The 24,844-nt window shown below is 51.8% G+C and overlaps 1 protein-coding gene across 8 annotated transcripts in view; it reads right to left on the bottom strand.

Moving 5' to 3' along the window:
• The window catches only part of LOC140392069 (interleukin-5 receptor subunit alpha-like), a 204,791-nt gene that overhangs the window by 71,014 nt on the left and 108,933 nt on the right, over positions 1-24,844 (bottom strand). The window contains exons 1-2 of one of the 8 annotated variants that reach the window (XM_072477294.1): positions 13,200-13,295; positions 12,551-12,861 (exon numbers count right to left, since the gene is read on the bottom strand). The exons of 3 other annotated variants lie outside the window; for them this stretch is intronic. Coding sequence is in view for 2 of the 5 variants with exons in the window: in XM_072477291.1 (XP_072333392.1) it covers positions 13,200-13,245 (46 nt within the window). In the remaining 3 variants the exon portion in view is untranslated. Of the gene's footprint in view, positions 1-12,550; positions 12,862-13,199; positions 13,363-24,844 lie in introns of those variants that run through there. 4 more of the 8 variants (XM_072477295.1, XM_072477293.1, XM_072477291.1 and 1 more) reach the window with 4 other exon arrangements.

Consider the following 24,844-nt stretch of genomic DNA (forward strand, 5'->3'; position numbering starts at 1 on the left):
TGAAGGGAAATTCAGCCAACACAGGCAAAATTGAGCAAGTGCAGAAATCATGTGTATTGAAATTTGCAAAAACCAGACAGCACTGAAACCAGCAGCCATCTGCATAGTAATGAGCAATTCCAAAGCACAATTGCAACACTCAAGGTGAATAAAGCCAAGCCAGACTCCTCGGCTCCAGCAGGAGCCAAGACAAAGGAAGGCCAACGGACATTTAGGGACTGCCCAGCGACCAGGGAACAACTCCAGTATTGGAGAAATCGATCCAAATGATCGGAACACAGTTCAATCATTTGGAACCAGGTACGGGGTCCGCCCCGAAGGGCGGGAAGCCCCTGGGGACTATAAAGTAAAGCCCCCAAGTTCAAATCATCCTTCTTTGGCAGGGTCACTCAGTAACTTGAATCAACCCGTGATAGTGACCTGTCTAAGCTGCCGCATCAACCAAGTAAGTCTCCAGTCAACGCTCACTACGAGATATGTGCTCCTAGCTACAAGTTTATACCAGCTTTTGAATCCTGCAGACTCAGGACCTGAACAAAAGGCCATTTGTTCCCCTGACCTGGTGGGCCAATTCCGAAGCTAAGTATAGGCCTTTTAGTGATAGGAATAGTCTAGAAAGTAGAGTTTATGCAAGAGTAGTGATTTACTGTGTATAATAAATGTGTTTTGATTTGAATCTTACTAATTGGTGTGTTGAGTTACTGATCATTACTTGAACTTGAACCTCGTGGCGGTATCATAAAGATACCTGGCGACTCTAGAGCAAAGGTTAAACAAACAGAGCAAATTACGAATTAAGAGCCAACCAAAAGTTAGCAACATATTACTGGCGACTCTGGTGGGACCCAACTTAGATGTGGCTTAACCACTCCGAGAGAACCCAAAATTTGAATTAGAAATCCAATTGGGAACAGAAAAACCACAAGTGTTCAAGCAGTTCTGATCAATCCTCATAATTCGGAAGTGTGTTAATGCATGCGTAACTAATAGGGCTATAAGGTAAAACTGAGATTTATGTTGCGAAAAACTGTCAGGAGTTTGTATTCCGGAAATTAGCGAAAGCCATACCCATAATTACAGCACCGCCTTAGTACCCCTCGTTCCAAATTTTAAGAGAGTATTTAGAGAAGAAAGATGGCAATGCAGGCAATGCAACGCCTCATGAACCCTGAAGAATTTGTGGTCGCAGCGACCAGCAGCAGAGTAGGTCAGTGTCCCGTTTGGGAAGAAGAGATCCGGAAATATCTCAAAGGGAAAGGATGGCCCCTTTGGAGTGAATTATGTGACAATGAGGAAACAGGACCCGGGAGTATAGGACATACTTGGTGGGAGAACCTGTCAGAGATCCATAAGAAAAGCTTGGGAAAAGCTCGCAAGCCGATGGCAATCGTGGCCTGTTTGGCACAATTGCGAGGCACAGAGGAGGTCGTTTGGATGCTCCGTAAAGAGATAGAAGGAGTACATTGAATGAGCAAGGTCGATGTAAGTGAGGTTGAGAAAGAGAACGTAGAGTTGAGAAGGATGTTAGCAGTAAAGGACGGAGAGGTGGATAATGCCAAGTGGGCACACCAGTCTTGTCTGGTGCACCTAAGCAGCTTCCAGACACAGTACGAAAAGGCCTATCAGGACACGCAACGTGCAGTCCTGGTAAGAGAGGAAACAGAGAAACAGGTAGAGGCATTGCAAAGGCAGTGTCGTGACCTGAAAGCAGCATTACGAGCACTCCATGCTACCACCACGGAGCACAGACAGAGCTCACTAGATCATGCGAAGTGCCGGAAGCAGATTGCAGAACTGCAGTCTTTGCTTTCAGTTCAGAATGGATTCCAGAGCATCTTTGGATCCCAGTTAGGTACAGAAAACGGCCCGGTTTGGGAAGAATTCAATGAGACCGCACATAGATATGTTCAGGAAACATGTGCGCAAGGAAACCCCCAGAGGAGAAAAGCGCCCCAACCCCCCACATCGCAGATAGTTCAGGCACCAATGACTCCAGTAACCACCCACCGCACAGTCACATCGGACGGAGATACAGAATTTCTTTATACCACCCCCTTAACCGTGACCCAATTACGGAACGCGTGCGAGAAAATCACACCGTTCCTCCCCACCTCAGACCCCCACCACTTCTTTGCTAGAGTAAAGCAGCAGGCGACCATGTACGGCCTGGACGAGCGCGAGCACATGAAGCTCACAGTTTTGAGCTTAGACCCTTCGGTCGTAGCAGCCCTTCCTGACTCTCAGAATGTAGGAGAAGGCATCCTTGCAGAAATGCACAAAGCGATCCTAGATACGATCGACTACAACAGAGGTGACCCAGTCGAAGGCCTGAATAAGTGCAGGCAGAAAAAGACAGAACACCCCACAGCATTTGCTGGATGCCTGTGGATTCATTTCACAGCAGTTTTTGGTAATTTAGAACGTGCCCATTTGTCCCAAGACGGTATGGCCAAATGGACCCGCACCCTTATCTCCCATGCCACAGAGGCAGGACAAAAAGCCTGTACGAATGATGACCCCTCAGAGGAAGCCCACAATGAGAAATGGGTTTTAAAAAGATTATCCTGCACCTGGGAGCAGTCTGTACAAAACAAACCTGCAGTTCGGAAACCTGAGGAACAGCAGGCAGAAGCAGACATCCAAGCGGTGAAAACACACCAGAACACCACATGGGTGAACAAAAGCAGGAACAGCCCCCCACAAAAGCCACAGGATTGTTACAACTGTGGACAGTTGGGACACTTTGCACGAGAATGCAACGCCCCACAAAAGCCACAGAGAGCCCCGCAGGCAGGCACTCTGAATAAGAATAGGACAGAACCCATACATAGTGTGAGCACCCGTTCAAACCAGACAGTCCTGAATGGAACGGACTGACGGTGTTCGGGCTCCCCCAGTTGGGTCTGCGACACCCTTTGGGATAGGTCCGGCTGACCAGTAATTGCAGTAAAGATACGGAGACAGCCCATCGAATTTCTCTGGGACACAGGAGGGTCCCGCAATTCCTCCACCATATTCCAGAAAGACACGTGGCCTACTATAGCCACCATCACCCTTAGCGACTTCACAGGCCACTCACAGCAGGGACACATCACAGCCCCTTTACCCATTCAGGTTGGCAATATACCGACAAAGCATCCAGACTTTTAGATGCTGTGGAGCAGGGATTTTCGGCCTGTGAAAGGCACCTGCTCGCAGTTTTCTGGGCAGTTCAGTATTTTTCCTACATAACCGGACTAAACCCCATCACAATCCTCACAGAACACACCCCCACCCAGCTTTTACTTGACGGATGACTTAAGGACGGTACAGTTAGCCAAATTAGAGCAGCCAGATGGACCCTTCTTGTGCAGGGACGGGACAGCACTGTTAAAAGGACCAAGACCCACACCTTCTTAGCCAATAACCTTCAGTACCCAGGCACCCCCCAGAAATGCGAAATCATCTCACCGCACCACAACACAGGCCCCTTTATTGCGAAAACACCCCCCAGAAAGATAGGTAGTTCACCCTAGAGCCCCCAGCCCACAGACACGTGTGCTCCTTTAAGGATTTATGTGGATGGTTCTTCCACTGTATTAGACGGGAAGCGCATTACAGGATGCGGTATTTATGTTGAGGACGCGCAGGGACACGCCCTAGAAGAGATCTCCTTTAAGCTACCAGGACACTTAGGCGCACAGGCGGCAGAACCAGCTGCCGTTGCATACAATGTGGATCACCCAGATTCCTTCCCCAGCCCGGCAGACATATACTCCGACAGCCTCTATGTCTGCAATAGCCTTACAGAATTCCTACCCCTGTGGAAAGCAAGAGGATTTGTTTCCGCAGACGGAAAACCCCTCCCTTCAGCCCCATTGCTCCGCCACATTTTAGAAAAAGCACAGGACAGGATCTTTGGTATTGTTAAAGTTTGCAGTCACCACCATTCCTCCCCCCCTCGAAATGTAAAAGCCGACGCACTGGCTAAAGCAGGTTCCAGGCATGGATATTTTTGGACACCCCCCGAAAGCGCACCAATGAATGCAGTTCAGGTCTCGCAGACTAATATCGAGGATTTAGTGCAGGCCCAGAAGCAAGATAGCGATCTGAGGGAGATTTTGAAAGGAACATTTCCAGCACCCTATGATAGATTTTAAAATGCACTGACCACACACGACGGTGTGGTGTTAAAAGACACCCTTTATGTGGTTCCTGAACAGGACAGGAATCAACTTATTTGTTTGTTCCATGACAGTCATGGACATCAGGGAATTGATCCCACTACAGCCCACCTCAGGCAGCTCTGTTGGTGGCCAAGTTTAAAAGAAGACGTAATGCACTACGTTGAGAATTGCCTTAACTGTGCCCAGAACAATCCGGACAGATACGTAAAGAAGGCTCAGCTTAGCCACACCCGCCCCGTTAACGGCCCCTGGACTAACCTCCAGATTGATTTTATAGGACCATTGCCGCCTTCCAGGAATGGTTACAAATACGTATTAGTCAACACTTTTACGAAATGGGTAGAGGCATTCCCATCCAGAACGAACACGGCAAAGACCACCGCAAAGATCTTAACCCACCACATCTTTACGAGATGGGGACTCCCCGCAGCATTGAATCCGACCAAGGTTCCCATTTTACGGGACATGTCATGAAGAACGTCCTCATGATATTTGGCATTACCCAAATTCTATGTTAATCTATTACCCAAAAATTCCACATCGCATACCACCCCCAGTCAAGTGGTATCATGGAGCGCATGAATCAGACCCTAAAAGCCACCCTCAGAAAAATGGTCCAACAAAACAACACCACTTGGGATTCAGTCCTCTCTTTTGCACTGATGTTTTTGAGAAATACTGTCTCAACATCCACAGTTTACACACTCTCAGGACCGGACGCCCCATGAAAGGCCCGAAGTGACGGCCCTCACACACGAGAACGCAATCAAACAGTTAGTGGAGAATGTGAAAACGGCTCAGCTAGCAGCCACAGTAAGATTAGGCACAAGGAAGAAACAGAGCAAGGCCTGTTTCGACAAGACAGTCCATGCGACTGAGTTTGAGGTAGGGCAGCAGGTCATGCTCTCAATTTATAACCCCAGCACATTCCTGTCACCGAAGTATTCGGGTCCATACTCCGTTGTGGACAAAGTAAGCCCCTCTGTCTATAAAATTAAGTACCCCAATGGGAAGACTGCGTGGTTCCATATTAACCAGCTTAAGGCATATGGCCCACAGTCTAACCACACACACCACGTCATGCTCGACGCAGCAGACCACACCCCGCCCACAGCCACGTATCCCTACCCTCCCCCAACATGCCCACCACACCCACAGACTCGCCCTCAACTCCACCTCTGACCTCTAGACTCCGCCCCGGAACACCCACAGACAGTAGCAGCCACAGCGACTGTGACTCAGGCAATAGCCACAGCACGCCTCCCTACAATCCCCAGGCAACAGGACCCACACCCAGCAAATCTTACCACAATTCGAGTGATCCCTTCCTCATAACGGGCGGGATTCTCCGACCCCCCCGCCGGGGGCTGGCGTGAATCCCGCCCCCGCCGGATGCCGAATTCTCCGGCACCGGATATTCGGCGGGGGTTTTTGGCGCCGGTCGGCGGACATCGCGCCGATTGCGGAGAATCCCGCCCATGATTCCTCAACAAACCCCACCAAAGACCACCGCCCTACGATGACGATTCCGTCCCCACAGAACTAGACACAACCTTTTGGCACCGAGACAACTCATACAGGCTCATCCGGAACAATGCGATGGACCCCAAATCGCACCATGCAGCCCTATCAGCCCTTATACATTCCAGAGTTTGGCATCCGGGAGAAGATGACGACTTTGAGTCTGACTCCCAAAACGAGAACCCCTTTGCGACCCTGTTCGCAAATGATAACTGAGGTGTCCAGATCATGTTTTAAAAAGGAACCGCTTGGGAGAAAACAGTGTTCTTTCTGATGGAACATGCAGCATGTTGTTTAATGTTGTTTGTTACTGTTATTGTATGCAAGATCGCAATTTTTTTTTTTTAACGGCCCCATGCCATATTTGTCTGCAGAAACCTATGAAAACTTGCCAGCACGCTCATCGGAAGACCCCGTTTCATAACTGCTCTTCTGGTTCGAAGGTAGAACCAATACGGCAACCCCCCCCACGATGACTACATTTTTGCCCGTTCTTGTCAGTTGCTCAGGCAGTGGAGAAACGGCATTGGTCTCCGCCCTGCCTGAGGACCCACCTCTGGTCAGCTACGCTCGGGTATAGCACACACGGCATTGGTCGCCGTCCTACCCGGGGATTCCATCCAATTCTTACCTGTCGCGGCCCATACGCACCTCATTTCGGCACTCTTGGTTCAAAAAGTTTTGTTTTGTTTTCCGGCAACCCTTAGGTTGCCATCCCTATGCTATTTACATCCTCAAACACTTGGATGGTAAATCGCACAGCCTGCGAGATGGCTCGCACTGTTTCAGTATTTTTAAGTGTGTCTTGTCCTGAATATTCAGTTTAAAAAAAAAACGAGGGAGTCACACATGGTGACAAATTGTAAAGGGACAATTGGCACTGAAGGACAGACATACTAACGCACGAGATATTAACCAAGATAGTAACAGAAACTATGCTTGATCCATAGAATCCCAGAAGCTCCAGGAAAAGAGACGAAACGGAAAGGAAGAGACAAAAAGAGAAAGAAGAAGAACAATGAAGACATCCTCCATGTTGATCACCACCATTATGATGTGTATTTGGTTGCGCGCGAACGCGAACCCCCTGACCCCAACCCCCCCCCCGGCCATTAATGATTCACTTCCCCATAGCACCCAGAGCCCAGTAACAGGCAACACCACACCATCATGGTGTAATAAGCTCATAACGTGGTACTCCCTTTCCTACGTATTCAAATCCCTATTAGTGTTGGCGATACTCTGCAGCATCGTGCAGACTATCCGCATGAGGAAATGGCGAAGGAGAGCCTACCGCACTCGCACCCCGGTATACAGGATAAGATCCCCTATTTTCGGATTTCACCAGGCCCCCGAACCCCTTGATCTACAATAAAGACCATTTGTGTTCCATCTTTTGTAAATAAAGAAATGGAAATATTGTTCACCCCTGTGCTTAATTGCCAAGCCAGGAAAAATGTAAATGCTGCTATTATTTTGTGTTGTTTAGGAAGTTAATATGACTGAATATTTAGTGAGTGTAGTTTATTGAGGACAGTTAGAGGTACCGTTTTAAAAATTTTTTGTAATGCATGTCCCTGTTTATGACATAGCGCCACTTAGAATGTTAGTTAAAAATTTTCATTGCATAGTTATGGTCAGTGTAGAGGCCATGGAAGAGTGCTCGCCGGGTTTGGGAATGAAGACAGCACAGTTGTGTGATCCTTCACGCTTCGCTTTAGGGATCACAAGGAGGGTGTGTAGCCACCTGGGTTGGCCACTTCCCGACTTAAAATGGAGAACCACAAAGACTGAAGGGAAATTCAGCCAACACAGGCAAAATTGAGCAAGTGCAGAAATCATGTGTATTGAAACTTGCAAAAACCAGACAGCACTGAAACCAGCAGCCATCTGCATAGTAATGAGCAATTCCAAGGCACAATTGCAACACTCAAGGTGAATAAAGCCAAGCCAGACTCCTCGGCGCCAGCAGGAGCCAAGACAAAGGAAGGCCAACGGACATTTAGGGACTGCCCAGCGATCAGGGAACAACTCCGGTATTGGAGAAATCGATCCAAATGATCGGAACACAGTTCAATCATTTGGAACCAGGTATGGGGTCCGCCCCGAAGGGCGGGAAGCCCCTGGGGACTATAAAGTAAAGCCTCCAAGTTCAAATTGTCCTTCTTTGGCAGGGTCACTCAGCAACTTGAATCAACCCGTGAGAGTGACCTGTCTAAGCTGCCGCATCAACCAAGTAAGTCTCCAGTCAACGCTCGCTACGAGATAGGCGCTCCTAGCTACAAGTCCATACCAGCTTTTGAATCCTGCAGACTCAGGACCTGAACGAAAGGCCATTTGTTCCCCTGACCTGGTGGGCCAATTCCAAAGCTAAGTATAGGCCTTTTAGTGATAGGAATAGTCTAGAAAGTAGAGTTTATGCATGGGTAGTGATTTACTGTGAATAATAAATGTGTTTTGATTTGAATCTTACTAATTAAATGACTATTTGTACAGGGTGACAGGGAGAAGGGTGAATATGGCACAAAGTGAAATGCTCATTCTGAGAGCTGGTGCAGACACGATGGGCTGAGTGGCCAACTTCTGCGCTGAAACAATTCTATGATCTGCTTCAATGACCTCCTGTGGCAAGATGTTCCATGTTCTCACATCCTTTTGGGTGCAGAGGCTTCTCCTGAATTCCGTGTTGGAATTCTTGGTGACTCATCTCTTGTGTGTGGAATGGAGAGTTAACAAGTGGGAATGCTTTCAGGAACAGAGAGAAGACGTTATCAAAAGAAGCCCAAAAGGATTAAAAGAAACGTATCAATAAAAGACAATTTGAAAAAGTTTGCATCTTTCAGTTTTTGCTGTGCCGCAAACTGACTGGAAGAGAAAGAAAAAATGGAAGTGATTCGAATGATTTTTGCTTCTTCCAGGAATTAGCAGCAACTTGAAAAACCCCTGTTCCAGGAAACAAAAATATTCCAGCTCGAAGGTGCCTTGCTCTTCCAAATATTTAAAGTATCTTCAAAACTTCCAGTTAGAACATCAGTTCACCTGGGATTTTCTAAGGTTTCAGTGAAACGCCAACATTTCTTTCAAAAGGATTTTACTGTTTCATAAACTCTTTTAGAAAAAATGAAGTCATATCACCGAAACACCAGCCAAAAGGGGCTGGTTTAGCACACTGGGCTAAATTGCTGGCTTTGAAAGCAGACCAAGGCAGGCCAACAGCACGGTTCAATTCCCGTACCAGCCTCTCCGAACAGGCGCGGGAATGTGGCGACTAGGGCCTTTTCACAGTAACTTCATTTGAAGCCTACTTGTGACAATAAGCTATTTTCATTTCAACATGCTCCCTGGATACCTTGGTTTGCAAATATGTCAAAAATAAATTGTTTCAGAATCAAACACTGAGTAAACAAGCCCATTGATCAGAATTACTCCCTCTCAACAGTGCAATGTTGTGTTGCGTTAAAGACAAATGCTGGTTTCTAACTACTATTGGGAGGGTGCGGGAAAATGAAGGAACCTCAACCAAATACAGGGAGAGCTCATGGATCCTGGGGCTTCTCCTGTCTCAAGGCCCCTCATCATCTCGGTTATCTCTCACTAAGATGACACCTGCTACATCAGAAGTGTGTGCATGTACCCTAAACTTGATTTTCGAACTCTTAAGGGGACTCGTAGCACCCAAAAAGTCAATTCCACCCCCAGCATCTGGCCCTTTTTGTTTGTGAATTGCTCCAAATGCAAATTGGGTGTCAGAATTCCCTGCATAGCAACATTGACTGCAAGAGTACTTCACAGTCGCTGAGTGAAGTCCTTTTATGAGGTTGTGAAAGGTTGTGAACAATTGGCAGACATAGTGGAACCAGGGCCACACCATCAGGGGAGGACGCGTCCCAGGGAGGGCGATGCCACTGAAGGAGGAGGTCAGGAAAGGAGGGCCACACCATTGAGGGATGAGGTTGGGGAAGGGAGGCCACACCATTGAGGGATGAGGTTGGGGAAGGGACTTCTGGATTTCAGCTTAATGTAGAGGCACTCGGCACATTATCTCACTTGCACTTCAGTCAGGTCTGAAGAGTGTAAAAAGCATCTGCTGCCACAAAGTCCCAACAAAAACAGAACAAGCAAGCAGGAACACGTTGTTCTGACAGTGTCAAAAGTGGTCAACCTGGCATGTAGAGGGTCCCAATTGATAACCTAGTCAGCCAGTGAGCCTGGACCACTCATCAGAAAAGGCTCTGGTGTTTTGCACCTTGTGCAACCCCTCTACCAGGCCCTGCCCACCACCAATGTTCCAGATAGGGGCAGTTTAGCACAGGACTAAATCGCTGGCTTTGAAAGCAAACCAAGGCAGGCCAGCAGCATGGTTCAATTCCCGTATCAGCCTCCCCGAACATGCGCCGGAATGTGGCGACTAGGGGCTTTTCACAGTAACTTCATTTGAAGCCTACTTGTGACAATAAGCGATTTTCATTTCAGATCCTTTATTTCTCGCTATATTGCTCTCTCCCAAACTCTTTATCGATGATTCTGCTTGCGCCTATAATTTTTCAGAATGTTATGTCTGACCATCTTAAAACAGGAACCACCTCAAAAGACGTTCTTCTTTCACATTTACACCATAACAATATGAATCACATTGAAATATCCAGTGTTACTTCAATTGATGCACAATTCACTTTCGAAAAATTGATAGATTGTCACTTGATGCCTTGGTTTGCCAATGCACCATCTAGTGTGAACCTGAGTCACACAGACAAGGAAGGTCTTACATTCAGTCCCTGGTCCACAATGAATTTGGAAATGTCAGATTTCCAGAGCATAAGACGGAGGCAACTGAAAAGAATCCGGTCAATGATGGGGTGAAGGGAGGGGGAGAAGCACAAGAGGCAGAGGAAGGCATGGGAGTAAATAAACTGTGCACGATATCATTATAAAGTGTCCTTGTATAATAATAATAATCTTTAATAATAATAATCCTGATGATTGTCACAAGTAGGCTTACATTAGCACTGCAATGAAGTTACTGTGAAAAGCCCCGAGTTGCCACATTCCGGCGCCTGTTCGGGTACACTGAGGGAGAAATCAGAATGTCCAATTCACCTAACAGCACAAGCGGGATTCTCCGTTCGCGGGACTAAGTCCCCACGCCAGCGGGAAAACCGACGCAAACCACTCTGGCGTCAACAGCCCCCAAAAGTGAGGAATTCGCCGCACTTTTGGGGGCTAGGTGGATGGTGGAGGGGTTGGCGCCGCGCCAGTCGGCGCCGAAGGTACTGCGCAAGTCCGCGCATGCGCCAAAGAGCCAGCGTGATCCCGCACATCCCCGGAACCACCGGCGTAATCTGGCGCATACGCAGGAGGGTGCTTTCTCCATGCCGGCCATGCCGGAGCCCTACAGGGCCGGTGAGGAAGGGAAAAGTTCTCCCACGGCACAGGCCCGCCCGCAGATCGGTAGGCCTCGATCACGGGCCAGGCCACCGTGGAGGCCCCCCCCCCGGGCTCGGATCCCCTGGTGCCCCCCCGAGGACCGCCCCAGCCGACTTATCTGCCAGGTCCCACCGTGTGGGACCATGTCTAATCCACGCCAGCGGGACTGGCCAAAAACCGATGGCCGCTCGACCCACCGGGGCCCGGAGAATTGCCGGGGGGATGGGGCGCTGCCAACGGCCCCAGAACGGCGTGGCCTGAACCCCGCCCGAAAAGCGGCGCCGGAGAATACGACAGCCGGCGCCGGGGTGGCGGGGCGGGATTTGCGCCACCTTCCGTGGATTCTCCGACCCGGCAAGGGTTTGGAGAATCCCGACCCACATCTTTTGTGACTTGCTCGTGGGAGTAAAACGGAGCACGCGGAGGAAACCCACGCAGACACGGGGAGAACGTGCAGACTCCGCACAGACAGTGACCCAAGCCGGGAATCGACGCTGGCGTTATGAAGCAACAGTGCTAACTACTGTGCTACCGTGATATTCTACGTCTCTTCTGTTTTTATTTTAGATCCAACAGTATAACTGTTGTATTTAATTTGCGCTGGATTTATAATTCCCTTCAAATTATTCTCTACCATTCTTTTATGTTGCCAGTTAAACTCAAAATACAATACTGAGCCGTGTTATTGTTTGTGATGAACGTTGTAAATTCATTGCTCTTTCTAATCTCTCAAATCTCCTTCTGATTCTGTTCAGACCTATGAGTGGACAAACACTTCAAATGGGAGCCTCAGTGAAGTCAGAAGAAGAGGAATCAACTTTGATGGGTACTGATTTAGCACAGTGGGCTAAACAGCTGGCTTGTGATGCAGAACAAGTCCAGCAGCGTGGGTTCAATTCCCATACCGGCCCCCCCCGAATAGGCACTGGAATGTGGTGACTAGGGGCTTTTCACAGTAACTCCATTGAAGCCTACTTGTGACAATAAGCGACTATTATTACAGTACAGGACATCTTAGCTGCATTGGCCCTATGTTAGCCACCATTTGGACAGCCTGTTGGCTCTTGTTGGCTGTGAGCAGATGTAAGAAATGGTACCTTTAGACTTGGTATGGGGATTAAGAGGGACGGTGACCATTAGATAGCACCCCAAACAATGCATCGAGGAGATAATATCAGGGGACAAAATGTTCATGAGTCAGAAGTTCAACTGGGCATCAGCACAAATCAGGCATTGTTGCAGCTACAATAATCTGCAATTCCTGTTCAATATTGCGAAGATGATCATTTACCCCTTGACATAGAACCAGCTCACTCACTCGCTGCCAAGCTGCTCGCGGCACTAGAGAGGCACAACAAGGTCAGATCACACAGTTGTTACTCATTTTCCCGTGGGGCGTCTAGAACCAGATGACACAGTTTAAAATTAATGGAACTCACATTTCAGAAAGAGATGAAGAAATTCTTCTTACGTCTTTGGAATCCTCTCCCACAGACAGCAGCGGAGGCTGGGTCATTGAATACAGTCTCGTCTGAGTGAGACAGGTTTTCTATTGACGAGGGAGTTAAAGGTTAACGTCCCAGGCAGGAGAGTGGAGTTCAGGCCACAATCAGATCATCCATGACCGTACTAATGGTGCAGCAGGCTTGATGGGCAGAATGGCCTCTTATTTCTTATGATCTTATGTTCTTCTTGTGCAAAACCAAAGTAACAATCCTCCAGCCCTGTGTAATCATACATTCACAGAGTCCTGAGAGAAGTGAAAGAGAAACTTCTAAAGAGTTCACTGTTGCCAGCTTTGCAAACAAAAATTAGATTAATCTAAATCTGATCTAAACCAGTGAACAAATTGAGGATAGCGAGTCCTAGAATCCATAGAATTAATAGAATTCTTACCGTGCAGAAAGAGGTCATTCGGCTCATCAACGACCCCCGAAAGAGCTCTACCTCGGCCTAGACCCACACCCCTGCTGTATTCCCGTAGCCCCGCGCATTGACCATGACCAATCCACCTAACCTGCACACTGCTGTTTGTTTGTAAGAGACGTTTTTACTCGTGCCAGTCAAAATAGCCAACTAAAGCCTCACCGTTAGAATCAAAACCGAAGCAAACTGTCCCTTTCCTTTCCGGCATTGGCTACAAGGACAAGGTGGATACTTCTTTGTCCAAATCGCAAGTACTTTCTCCTGCAGGTGTATCTTTGTCACGGTGCAGTGCACTGCGAGAGCAGCTATTTCAGAGGCGAGTCCCTCTCTGTCGGTCTCCTGCAGCTGAGGTCATTAATACAACTTCCTGTTCATCTGATTTACTGCAATATCTGAAACCAGTGAGGCATCGCAAACTGTTTCCCAATGTGACATCAGTTTACTATTTTGAATCCTTATTGAAGGAATTGGATGGAACTGGCACACTTTTTCCAAGTTAGAATGAGTCACATTCTATGTTACACATTGCATTACCCTGGCTGAACCTTAGTTCACTATTCTTTCATTAACACTGAGTCAAATTACTGCAATTCTCTCACTGACAGCACTGTGGGGCGATTCTGCAGTGGGACTGCAACAGTTGAAAAAACGAAGACTCAGCACCAATATGAGGACAGACTAAATCGGTTAGGATTATGTTCAAAGAACAAAGCGCAAAGAAAAGTACAGCACAGGAACAGGCCCTTCGGCCCTCCAAGCCCGTGCCAACCATGCTGCCCGACTAAACTATAATCTTCTACACTTCCTGGGTCCGTATCCCTCTATTCCCATCCTATTCATGTATTTGTCAAGATGCCCCTTAAACGTCACTATCGTCCCTGCTTGCACCACCTCCTCCGGCAGCGAGTTCCAGGCACCCACTACCCTCTGTGTAAAAGACTTGCCTCATACACTTCCTCTAAACCTTGTCCCTCGCACCTTAAACCTATGCCCCCTAGTAATTGACCCCTCTACCCTGGGGAAAAGCCTCTGTCTATCCACTCTGTCTATGCCCCTCATAATTTTGTAGACCTCTATCAGGTCGCCCCTCAACCTCCGTCATTCCAGTGAGAACAAACCGAGCTTATTCAACCGCTCCTCATAGCTAATGCCCTCCATACCAGGCAACATCCTGGTAAATCTCTTCTGCACCCTCTCAAAAGCCTCCACATCCTTCTGGTAGTGCGGCGACCAGAATTGAACACTATACTCCAAGTGTGGCCTAACTAAGGTTCTATACAGCTGCAACATGACTTACCAATTCTTATACTCAATGCCCCGGCCAATGAAGGCAAGCATGCCGTATGCCTTCTTGAGGTTTCATTGGGGTTTAGAAGAGTGAGAGGGGATCTCGTAGAAACTTATAAAGTTCTGACAGGATTAGACAAGGTAGATTCAGAAAGAATGTTCCTGGTGGCGGGGGAGTCCAGAACTAGGGGTCACAGTTTGAGGATAAGGGGTAAACCTTTTAGGACTGAGGTGAGGAGAAACTTCTTCACCCAGACAGTGGGGCATCTGTGGAATTTGCTACCACTGAAAGTAGTTGAGGTCACCAACGTTGTGTTATTTAAAGAAGGAATTAGATATAGCTCTTGGGGCTAAAGGGATCAAGGGATATGGGGGAGAGGCGGGATCAGGTTATTGAACTTGATGATTAGCCATGGTCATAATGAATGGCGGAGCAGGCTTGAAGGGCCGAATGGCCTCTGCCTGCTTCTGTTTTCTATGTCTGTTTCTGTGTATGTAATTTCTCAAGAGTAATTAGAGATGTGCAATATCCTTGTCAGTGAGATGGCAGCATGGTGGCGCACTGAGCAGCACTGCAGCCTCACGGCACCGAGGTCCCAGGTTCGATCCCAGCTCTGGGTCACTATCCGTGTGGGGTTTGCACATTCTCCCCGTGTTTGCATGGGTTTCGCCCCCACAATCCAAAGATGTGCAGGGTAGGTGGATTGGCCACGCTGAATTGCCCCTTAATTGGATAAATTGAATTGGGTACTCTAAATTTATATTTTTTTAAAATTCTTCTCTGTGATGGCCACATCTCAAAACAGTGTAAAGGAATTGTAAACATAGATCTACCAGCCGGGATGCGCCCAATGTGAAATCCGCCCCGTCATCTTTTAGCTAACCTGCATATTAGAGTGAGACAGCTAGGCCGGGGTTCTCCGACCCCCCCGCCAGGTCGGAGAATGACCCGGGGGGAGGAGCGAATCCTGTCCCGACGCCAGCTGCCGTACTCTCCGGCGCCGTTTTTCGGGCGGCGGCGGGATTCCCGCCATGCAGGTCGGGGGCCATTGACAGCGGCCCCCCCCCCCCGGCAATTTTCCGGGCTCTGACGGGCCGAGCGGCCGTCCATTTTTGGCCAGTCCCGCCGGCATGAATTACTCACCTCACGCACGGCGGGACCTGGCAGGTGAGTATGCCGGGGTGGTCCTCGGGGGGGGGGGGGGGCGCAGGGGGATCCGACCCCTGGGGGTGGCCCCCACGGTGGCCTGGCCCGCAATCGGGGCCAACCGATCTGCGGGGGGGCATGTTCCGTGGGGGGCACTTCTTTCTTCCGCGCCGGGCCTCTGGAGGGCTCTGCCATATACCCGGAGGCTGGCGTGGAGAAGACACCACGGCTGAAGCGGCACCAACCCCTCCGCCGTCCACCTAGCCCCCGAAAATGAGGGGAATTCCGCTCTTTTGGGTGCTGTTGACCCCGTAGTGGTTGGCACCGGTTTTCCCGCCGACGTGGGGACGTAGTCCCCAGAAGGGAGAATCCCGCCCAAAGTCTCAGACAGCGAGGGCACCCTTCAAGGTGAGTTGGGGGAGGTGGAGGGATTGCGATGCTATTTAAAAATGGTGCCCCGATCTCATCCTACACTGGGGAGTTCCGGCGAGCGGAGCTCCTCAATGCAGAAAACAGGACTCGGTACGGCTTTGGGCTGAGGCCCCGAAACTATCCGAATGGTTATTCAATAGCGTGGTATTTCTCGCCTTTCCGAGCACCGAGAAATATCCAGCTAATCGCCCGCATTACGGGACTCTGTTCCCATTAGGGTAGATTGTGCCCATAATCAATGTCAGGTCATTAATTCTGATTCCCCCTCAAGACCCATTGATATTGGAACTATATTGATGGTTTATATGCGAGCAGTTTTACGTTTATTTTTATATAAAAGCAAAGCAGCACGGATTGGAATTCATTCTCTCTCCACAGGTGCTGCCAAATCTGCTGAGTTTGTACAGTTTTTATTTAAGTTCATTTTTATTTGATCTGGGGACATGACAATTGCTGTGAAGGCCAGCACTAAGGACCATCTCTAATGGCACTTGAGAAGGTGTTGATTACCTATGTGGTGAACCACTGTAATAGGAGATGTAAGGTAGGACCTGCACTACAGGTTCACCAGTAGCTCTTGCCGGCTGGCTCCGCCCATATGCATGACCTCCAGTGCCCTGCCATTTCGCCAGCTGCAGCAGGAGGCCTCGCATCTGACTGTAATAAAGCCACAGTTGTACCCAACTTTAGTCTTTGTGCAATTGATCGTGCATCAACCCACCGCAGCTATATGATGTGGGCACACCACTGTGCTGTTAGAGGCAGCGTTCCAGGTTATCCACCCGATCACGATGAAGGAATCACAGTTGTAGTTCCACGTCAGGCTGGTGAGTGACTTGGAGAGGAACCTAAAGCTGGTGGCGTCCCCATGCATCTGTTGTCCTTGCCCTTGTAGGTGGTCGACGTCACGGGTTCGAACGACGCTGTCGCGGGAGGATTAGCAAATAGCTGCACTGCATCCTTGTAGACACACTGCTGCCACTGTGCACCGGTGAATAAGATGATGGACGGGGTGTCAGCAAAGCGACTCGCTGCCGGATTTTCAGCCTTCGACCTACTCTTGTTTTGGTCTGGTTGAGCTTAAGTGAGTTTTTAACTATTTCTCGAAACTGTCGTGTGCAGTATACCATGTGACAAGCAGTGGGACAATCTTAACCTGCTGCTGTTGCGCACATAATAATAACCTCTCCAAATTTCAACTAATGTAATTACCGCGTTTCTTTTAATTGTCACGGGCAGTCCACTGATTGCGAATAGAGATAGAACATGTGGAATAGACGCCTCGTGATGTTCAGATGACCAGAAACCTCTTCTGTTGTGAAACTGAGGTTGGGTCTTGTGGTTTGTGATATTCTCCTCTCAGAACAGAAAGCAGCATCAGACAGACAACAAGTTCAGCTCAGAGGAAGCCCCAGGTCCTGACCTAAATTCCAGCCTATCATGGTGCTGCAGCTTGTGAGTTTGAACAGGGAAATGCCAGAAGTGCACAGCTGATCCATTAAGTGGAGGGACGCGAAAAACAGGGGCGCAGTTTCCCTTCTGAGTTCACGAGGGAATTGGGCACAAATTGCCCACTGCGCTGGCTTGGTTATGGCTTCAGCTAAAATATACGAGCTTAATCACAAATGTAAACTCTTGCATGTATCTGCAATCAGACTGCATGATAAAATGTTTACCATTTTTCCTTTCATTGAAAAATGTCACTGATGTTTTTCAGAGCGGTAATTTGGAGCAGTTTCATTAACACAGCAGTCAGTAGGTTTATCGCAGGAAGTAAGTATTTTAATAACGGCACAATTCTCCGGCCTCATGGCGCTCTCGCTCAAGTGAAACAAGGCAGATGAGTAGCGGGAGAGGCCAAAAATGGGAACCGTGCTAGGCGCCAAACAGTTTGCGATGCAATCGGCCTGCTCCCCTAGGTGAAATCGCGATCTCGCTGTAGCGTCGCGAGAAACCAACCATCACCACTTCAGCCCCGTTTCCGTACAATTAACAAGAGCTTCCCCATATCCAACGGCCTTTCATCATTCATCGGCCTCCCCAGCAAGTGGTCACACTGGCACCGATTAGTACTCCTTTTGAAATAAGTGATCCCTTTAGCCCGTTACCCAGGCAGTGTACACGACTCATACGTGTTGTCGCGGTCATCCATCCCCGGCATGTACGAGGGACGCCATCCCCGGCTGAGGGGCTGGTTGCTGGGTGACAGGGGCTACCCATTGCGATCGTGGCTGATGACGCCTATACGGAGGCCACGCAATGAGGCGGAGAACCGCTACAATGATGCCCATGTAGCGACAAGGGGAGTGATAGAGAGGTGCTTTGGCGTGCTGAAGATGCGTTTCAGGTGCTGGACCTCTCTGGGGGCGCCCTCCAGTATCGGTCAGATAGGATCGGCCGCATCATTGTGGTGTGCTGCGTCCTGCACAACATAGCCCAGCAGAGGGGCGATGTGCCGCAGGCAGAGGAGGGCGGAGTGGAGGAGCAGCAGGAAGAGGCGCAGTCCTCCCCAGATGAGGGGGAAGGGGGTAATGGTCAGGGCAGACGGGGTAGACACAGGCGGGTGGCTGTCCACCGTTACCGGCTGGCCCAGCGGGCACGGGACAGACTGATAGCCGCCCGCTTCACTGACTAGATGGGCGTGGGAATCGGGTTGTATGGCCACAGACCACACACCATGGCAACAGCCGACCACCCACACCCCCCACCCATCCACCCACCCAGCACCCTCACCCCCCTCCCCAACCCCACCCACCCCCCCCATTGCGAATCCACCTGCGGCACAACGGGCTGGGCTCACACAGTTGCGGGTGGACGCGTGTCTATTGCAGGCCATGGAGGATGATGACAACCCGCCCTGCGGTGAGCTCCTGGCTCTACATCGTTGGACTATGTCTGACCCATGGCCACAGTACCAACATCCACCCGGACCATCCCTGCATGCGGCTGTGACACTGCAGTGCACGGTCCCGTCCTCTGCCCGAGGGATGTTGATGGCGGCCCAGGGGGAAGGGGGCAGACTCACCTGGGGCTGAGGTAAGACCACCCCTCACACACACACTTGCGCTCAACGTACATGACACCCCCGCACGCTTTGGACAGAGCACAAAGGCAGCTTCTGTAGGTGTAACAGTGACTTTAATAACCAAAGGAGTTCATGCACGTGCCCTAGCCCCTAAAACTCATCTGTGCCCTGCACCCGTGCCAACTTACTCAGTGTCTAATTGTTTGGCCTTACGGGCCCTTTGACTACGTCTACGTGGTTCCCCAGACGGTACAGCAGAACTGGAGGTGGACTCCTGTGATTCCTGCCCTCTGACACGGGATCCCTTTGGCGGCCGTTTCCTGGGGCGTCCTGGCCTAGATGGGCCAGGCTGCGGCCCGGGCGACTGGGATGGCGAGCTGCCAGCCTGTCCTGCCCGTTGCCCACCCGATGCACCTGGGACGGAAGGGGGGCAGTCCGAGGTGTCGCGGTGTACCGGGACCTCCCCTACAGGGGGAGCCGGGACGGACCACACCACCTCCTCCTCCCTCGGGGGGCCCGATGGCCCCCAGGCCTCTACATGGGAGGGGGATGCGAACGGACTGGCCATCCAACGCCCCCCCGACATCTGACGCTGCCAGTCCTGGAGGCCCGTGCTGGTATCGACAGGGGTCTGCAGGTTTTCAGCCATGGAGCCCAGTGGGTTGGCAAACCCTGTCTGTCACAGTGCGACGCCGGCTCGCACATGGCCACTGGCACCGATGCCCTCAGCGATGGCCTGCAGAGACTGGGCCATGGCCTGCTGAGACTGGGCCATGGCCTGCTGAGACTGGGCCATGGCCTGCAGAGACTGGGCTATGGCGTTGAGCGCCTCTGCCATCAGGCGCTGGCACTGGCTCATGGCCTCCTGTGAGAGGGCAGCCATTTCCTGGGCCATAGACGCCGCCTGCACGGAAAGCCCCAGGCCTCGCAAACCGTTCCCCATGTCTGACACCGTCGCACACATTGCCTCCACAGCGCACGCCACCCGTGCGGTGTCGGCCTGGGTGGCACGCATGACCGGCACCACTCCCAGATTCTGGACGCGGGTGGACTCCTCCACCTGCGACTGCAGCCGCCGCAAGCCGCCCGTCACCCTCTTCGCTCGTCTCCGGGTCGGTGGTTGCATCGGATCTATGTGTGGGTGTGGTAACTCCAGGAACCCGGGATCCATCTGGGCGGCAGATGTTCGCTTGGGCTGGGCTGCCCTCCGACCGCACGGCCCCTCTGCTGCTCCTACCTCCACCTGCTGTACCGGGACGGCTGTGTTGTGCGCACCAGTGAGTGTACAAGACGCCTCATCACTAAAGTGCCCAACCGAGGGGAGTGTTTCTGCGATGGTGGAGGGTGTTGGTGACAGCAAACAAAGAACAAAGAACAAAGAAATGTACAGCACAGGAACAGGCCCTTCGGCCCTCCAAGCCCGTGCCGACCATACTGCCCGACTAAACTACAATCTTCTACACTTCCTGGGTCCGTATCCTTCTATTCCCATCCTATTCATATATTTGTCAAGATGCCCCTTAAATGTCCCTATCGTCCCTGCTTCCACTACCTCCTCCGGTAGTGAGTTCCAGGCACCCACTACCCTCTGCGTAAAAAACTTGCCTCGTACATCTACTCTAAACCTTGCCCCTCTCACCTTAAACCTATGCCCCCTAGTAATTGACCCCTCTACCCTGGGGAAAAGCCTCTGACTATCCACTCTGTCTATGCCCCTCATAATTTTGTATACCTCTATCAGGTCGCCCCTCAACCTCCTTCGTTCCAGTGAGAACAAACCGAGTTTATTCAATCGCTCCTCATAGCTTATGCCCTCCATACCAGGCAACATTCTGGTAAATCTCTTCTGCACCCTCTCTAAAGCCTCCACATCCTTCTGGTAGTGTGGCGACCAGAATTGAACACTATACTCCAAGTGTGGCCTAACTAAGGTTCTATACAGCTGCAACATGACTTGCCAATTCTTATACTCAATGCCCCGGCCAATGAAGGCAAGCATGCCGTATGCCTTCTTGTCTACCTTCTCCACCTGTGTTGCCCCTTTCAATGACCTGTGGACCTGTACTCCTAGATCTCTTTGACTTTCAATACTCTTGAGGGTTCTACCATTCACTGTATATTCCCTAACTGCATTAGCCCTTCCAAAATGCATTACCTCACATTTGTCCGGATTAAACTCCATCTGCCATCTCTCCGCCCACGTTGTGGGCGTTGTGACGTTGTGTCGTGCTCTTCGTCCCACTCTGAGTCCATGGCACTTTGGGGTGGGGGTTCGTCTCCACCCATCCACTCTGAGTCACTGTCCGGTATTTCGTCTTCCTGGGTAGTGCTGTCCCGGGTAGGGGTGTCCTGGGCAGTGCTGTCCCGGGTAGAGGTGTCCTGGGCAGTGCTGTCCCGGGTAGTGGTGTCCCGGGTAGTGGTGTCCTGGGTGGTGGTGTCCTGGGTAGTGGTGTCCTGGCTAGTGATGTCCTGGGTAGTGGTGTCCTGGGTAGTGGTGTCCTGGCTCGGATGTGACGGGGGCCTGTGGCTGCCCCCCTCGTCGCTGGGTGGTCGCTCCCGCACGTGACTGGGGTGTCGTCTCCCTGTTGCTCCAGGTCTCTCCGTCTCCCGTGGTGTGCGAGGGGCATCCTGCAGGCATCGCATGCTGGAGGGTCCGGGTCTCTCCATCTCCCGTGGCCTCCGAGGGGCATCCTGCGGCCGTCGCATGCTGGAGGGTCCGGGTCTCTCCGTCTCCCGTGGCCTCCGAGGGGCATCCTGCGGGCGTCGCATGCTGGAGGGTTTGGGTCTCTCCGTCTCCCGTGGCCTCCGAGGGGCATCCTGCGGGCGGTCTGCATCTGCGGGGATGGGTGCCTGGACGCTTGGTCCTGCGATACACAATGAAGCATGCATGGTTAGACATCAGGCAGCGATCAGGTGATATGGGGGAGGGGGTTATAGGGGAGGGGGGATATGGGGACGGGCTGTCGGTGGCTCACTTGCTACTACGCCCCCGACCTCTGCATCAGCAACCTCCCGGTCGTCAGGTCCGCCAGCCAGTTCCAGGGCCCTTTCCTCGTGTTCGGTCAGTGGCCTCTCATCAGCGGGCCCTCCTCCAGTCCTCACATGCTCCCTATTGTTGTGTGCGCACTTATCCTGTGGGGGGGGGTGGTGGCAGGGGTAAAAGGCAACACTGTTAGGCAGGCATATGAATGCACGCCATCGGTTGCGCGTGCATTGCAGAGGTTAAGGTTAGGGCTGGATTCACTTGGGGATATGGGGGATATGGGGGAGGGGGGATATGGGGGAGGGGGGATATGGGGGAAGGGGGTATAGAGGGGATCTGGGGAGGGGGGATATGGGGGATATGGGGGTGGGGGGATATGGGGGAGGGGGGATATGGGGGAGGGGGGATATGGGGATATGGGGGAGGGGGGATATGGGGGAGGGGGTTATGGGGGAGGGGGATATGGGGGAGGGGGATATGGGGGATATGGGGGAGGGGGGATATGGGGAGGGGGGATATGGGGGAGGGGGGATATGGTGGAGGGGGGATATGGGGGAGGGGGATATGGGGAGGGGGGATATGGGGGAGGGGGGATATGGGGGGAGGGGGATATGGGGAGAGTGGATATGGGGAGGGGGGATATGGGGGATATGGTGGAGGGGGGATATGGGGAGGGGGGATATGGGGAGGGGGGATATGGGTGATATGGGGAGGGGGGATATGGGGGATATGGGATAGGGGGGACATGGGGAAGGGGATATGGGGAGGGGGATATGGGGGAGGGGGGATATGGGGGAGGGGGAATATGGGGGAGGGGGGATATGGGGGAAGAGGGATATGGGGAGGGGGGATATGGGGGAAGGGGGGATATGGGGGATATGGGGAGGGGGAATATGGCAGATGGGGGATATGGGGGAGGGGGGATATGGGGAGGGGGATATGGGGGAGGGGGGATAAGGGGGAGGGGGACATGGGGAGGGGGGATATGGGGGAGGGGGGATATGGGGGAAGGGGGGATATGGGGAGGGGGGATATGGGGAAGGGGGGATATGGGGGAGGGGGATATGGGGGAGGGGGGATATGGTGGAAGGGGGGATATGGGGGGGATATGGGGGAAGGGGGGATATGGGGGAGGGGGTATATGGGGAGGGGGGATATGGGGGAGGGGGATATGGGGGAGGGGGGATATGGGGAGGGGGGATATGGGGGAGGGGGGATATGGGGGAGGGGGGTATGGGGGAGGGGGGTATGGGGAGGGGGGATATGGGGGAAGGGGGGATATGGGGGAGGGGGATATGGGGGAGGGGGGATATGGGGGAAGGGGGGATATGGGGAGGGGGATATGGGGGAAGGGGGGATATGGGGGAGGGGGATATGGGGGAGGGGGGATATGGTGGAAGGGGGGATATGGGGGGGATATGGGGGAAGGGGGGATATGGGGGAGGGGGTATATGGGGAGGGGGGATATGAGGGAGGGGGATATGGGGAGGGGGCATATGGGGGAGGGGGGATATGGGGGAGGGGGGATATGAGGGAGGGGGATATGGGGGAGGGGGGATATGGGGGAGGCTCACCCTGCCTGCTCTGACAAGGTCGTTCACCTTCTTGTGGCACTGGGTGCCTGTCCGTGGTGTCAGGGCCACAGCGGTGACGGCCTCTGCCACTTCCCTCCACAGACGCCGGCTGTGGCGTGGGGCAACTCTGCGGCCGTGCCCGGGATACAGGGCGTCCCTCCTCTGCTCCACCGCGTCCAGGAGCGCCTCCACATCGCGTGACTCGAACCTCGGGGCTGAGCGGCGGCCAGCCATCCAGTCGGGTGTTCCAGTCGGGTGGGGGGGAGCAGCGCGGCCTTATGAGCCGTCACGCCGTGCGGCGCGTATGACGCTGCACGGCGTGAACCACTGCGCAAGCGCGGATCCCGTTACGTCACTGCTAGCCCATTTCGGGCCGGAGACTTTCGACCCATTTTTCCGACGTGACGCAAGTCGGATTTACGCCGTTTTTTGCACCGATCGGCGGACTTTCCGCCGATAACGGAGAATTTCGCCCTATGTGTGTGACAGGTTTCATTTGCAGTGCTTTAATGTGTTTACACCATGCTTCTCTTTTACTTTTCTCAGAGTCCACACCCAAGTTTAACTAATCAAGCATCGTGAGCATCAATTGGAAGCAGACTGACATAATGAAACACAGAGCAATTGAACAGTGCAGCCCACAGACATAAGTGTTGCATCTGTTCCTCTCTGCTCAGAGACTGACTGACCTGTTGAGTACTTCCAGCATTTTCTGCTTTTATTTCCCATTTCCTGAATACTTTGCTTTTGTATGAAGTGGAACTGTCAACTTAAGAAGGTGTTAACTTATTATTTTCCACATGTCCATATTGCATGGACCGTTAACATCAAGGTAACATAAGTGTGTGTTGTACACTATGTGGCTACCTGATGTTTCATTCTGGCACCAGGTAGCTGGGCATCCTCCAGGTCTCTGTGCCTGATGGCTAGCTACTCCAGAGGAGTCTAGAACTAGAGGGCACAGGTTTAAAGTGAGAGGATCAACATGTGATCCCACTCAAGCCACTGACAACAGGTGACACCATCAGAATCAGGGACCCAGGAGGCGGATGGTCTGAGTCAGCCACGGTGATCAGGCAGGAGGCACCGCGGTCCTACCTTGTCAAATCGTCTGCGGGAGTACTTTTTCGCCGTAACCGCCGGGATCTATTAGAGATTCGACCTACAACGCTGGTGTTTCCCACACTGGACTTGACTGAGTCCATTTGTCCACAGGACGTTCCTCACCACACAACGCCAGACAGTACTCTTGATGACATCAAACCATGATCCCTACTACCACCGTTAAGACGCTCCAGCAGAAGCCGTAAGGCACCCGACCGGCTAGATTTGTGACGACACTTCAACACATGCACAGGA

This window comes from Scyliorhinus torazame, chromosome 15 (assembly GCF_047496885.1).
Source record: "Scyliorhinus torazame isolate Kashiwa2021f chromosome 15, sScyTor2.1, whole genome shotgun sequence".
NCBI classification, from domain to species: domain Eukaryota; kingdom Metazoa; phylum Chordata; class Chondrichthyes; order Carcharhiniformes; family Scyliorhinidae; genus Scyliorhinus; species Scyliorhinus torazame.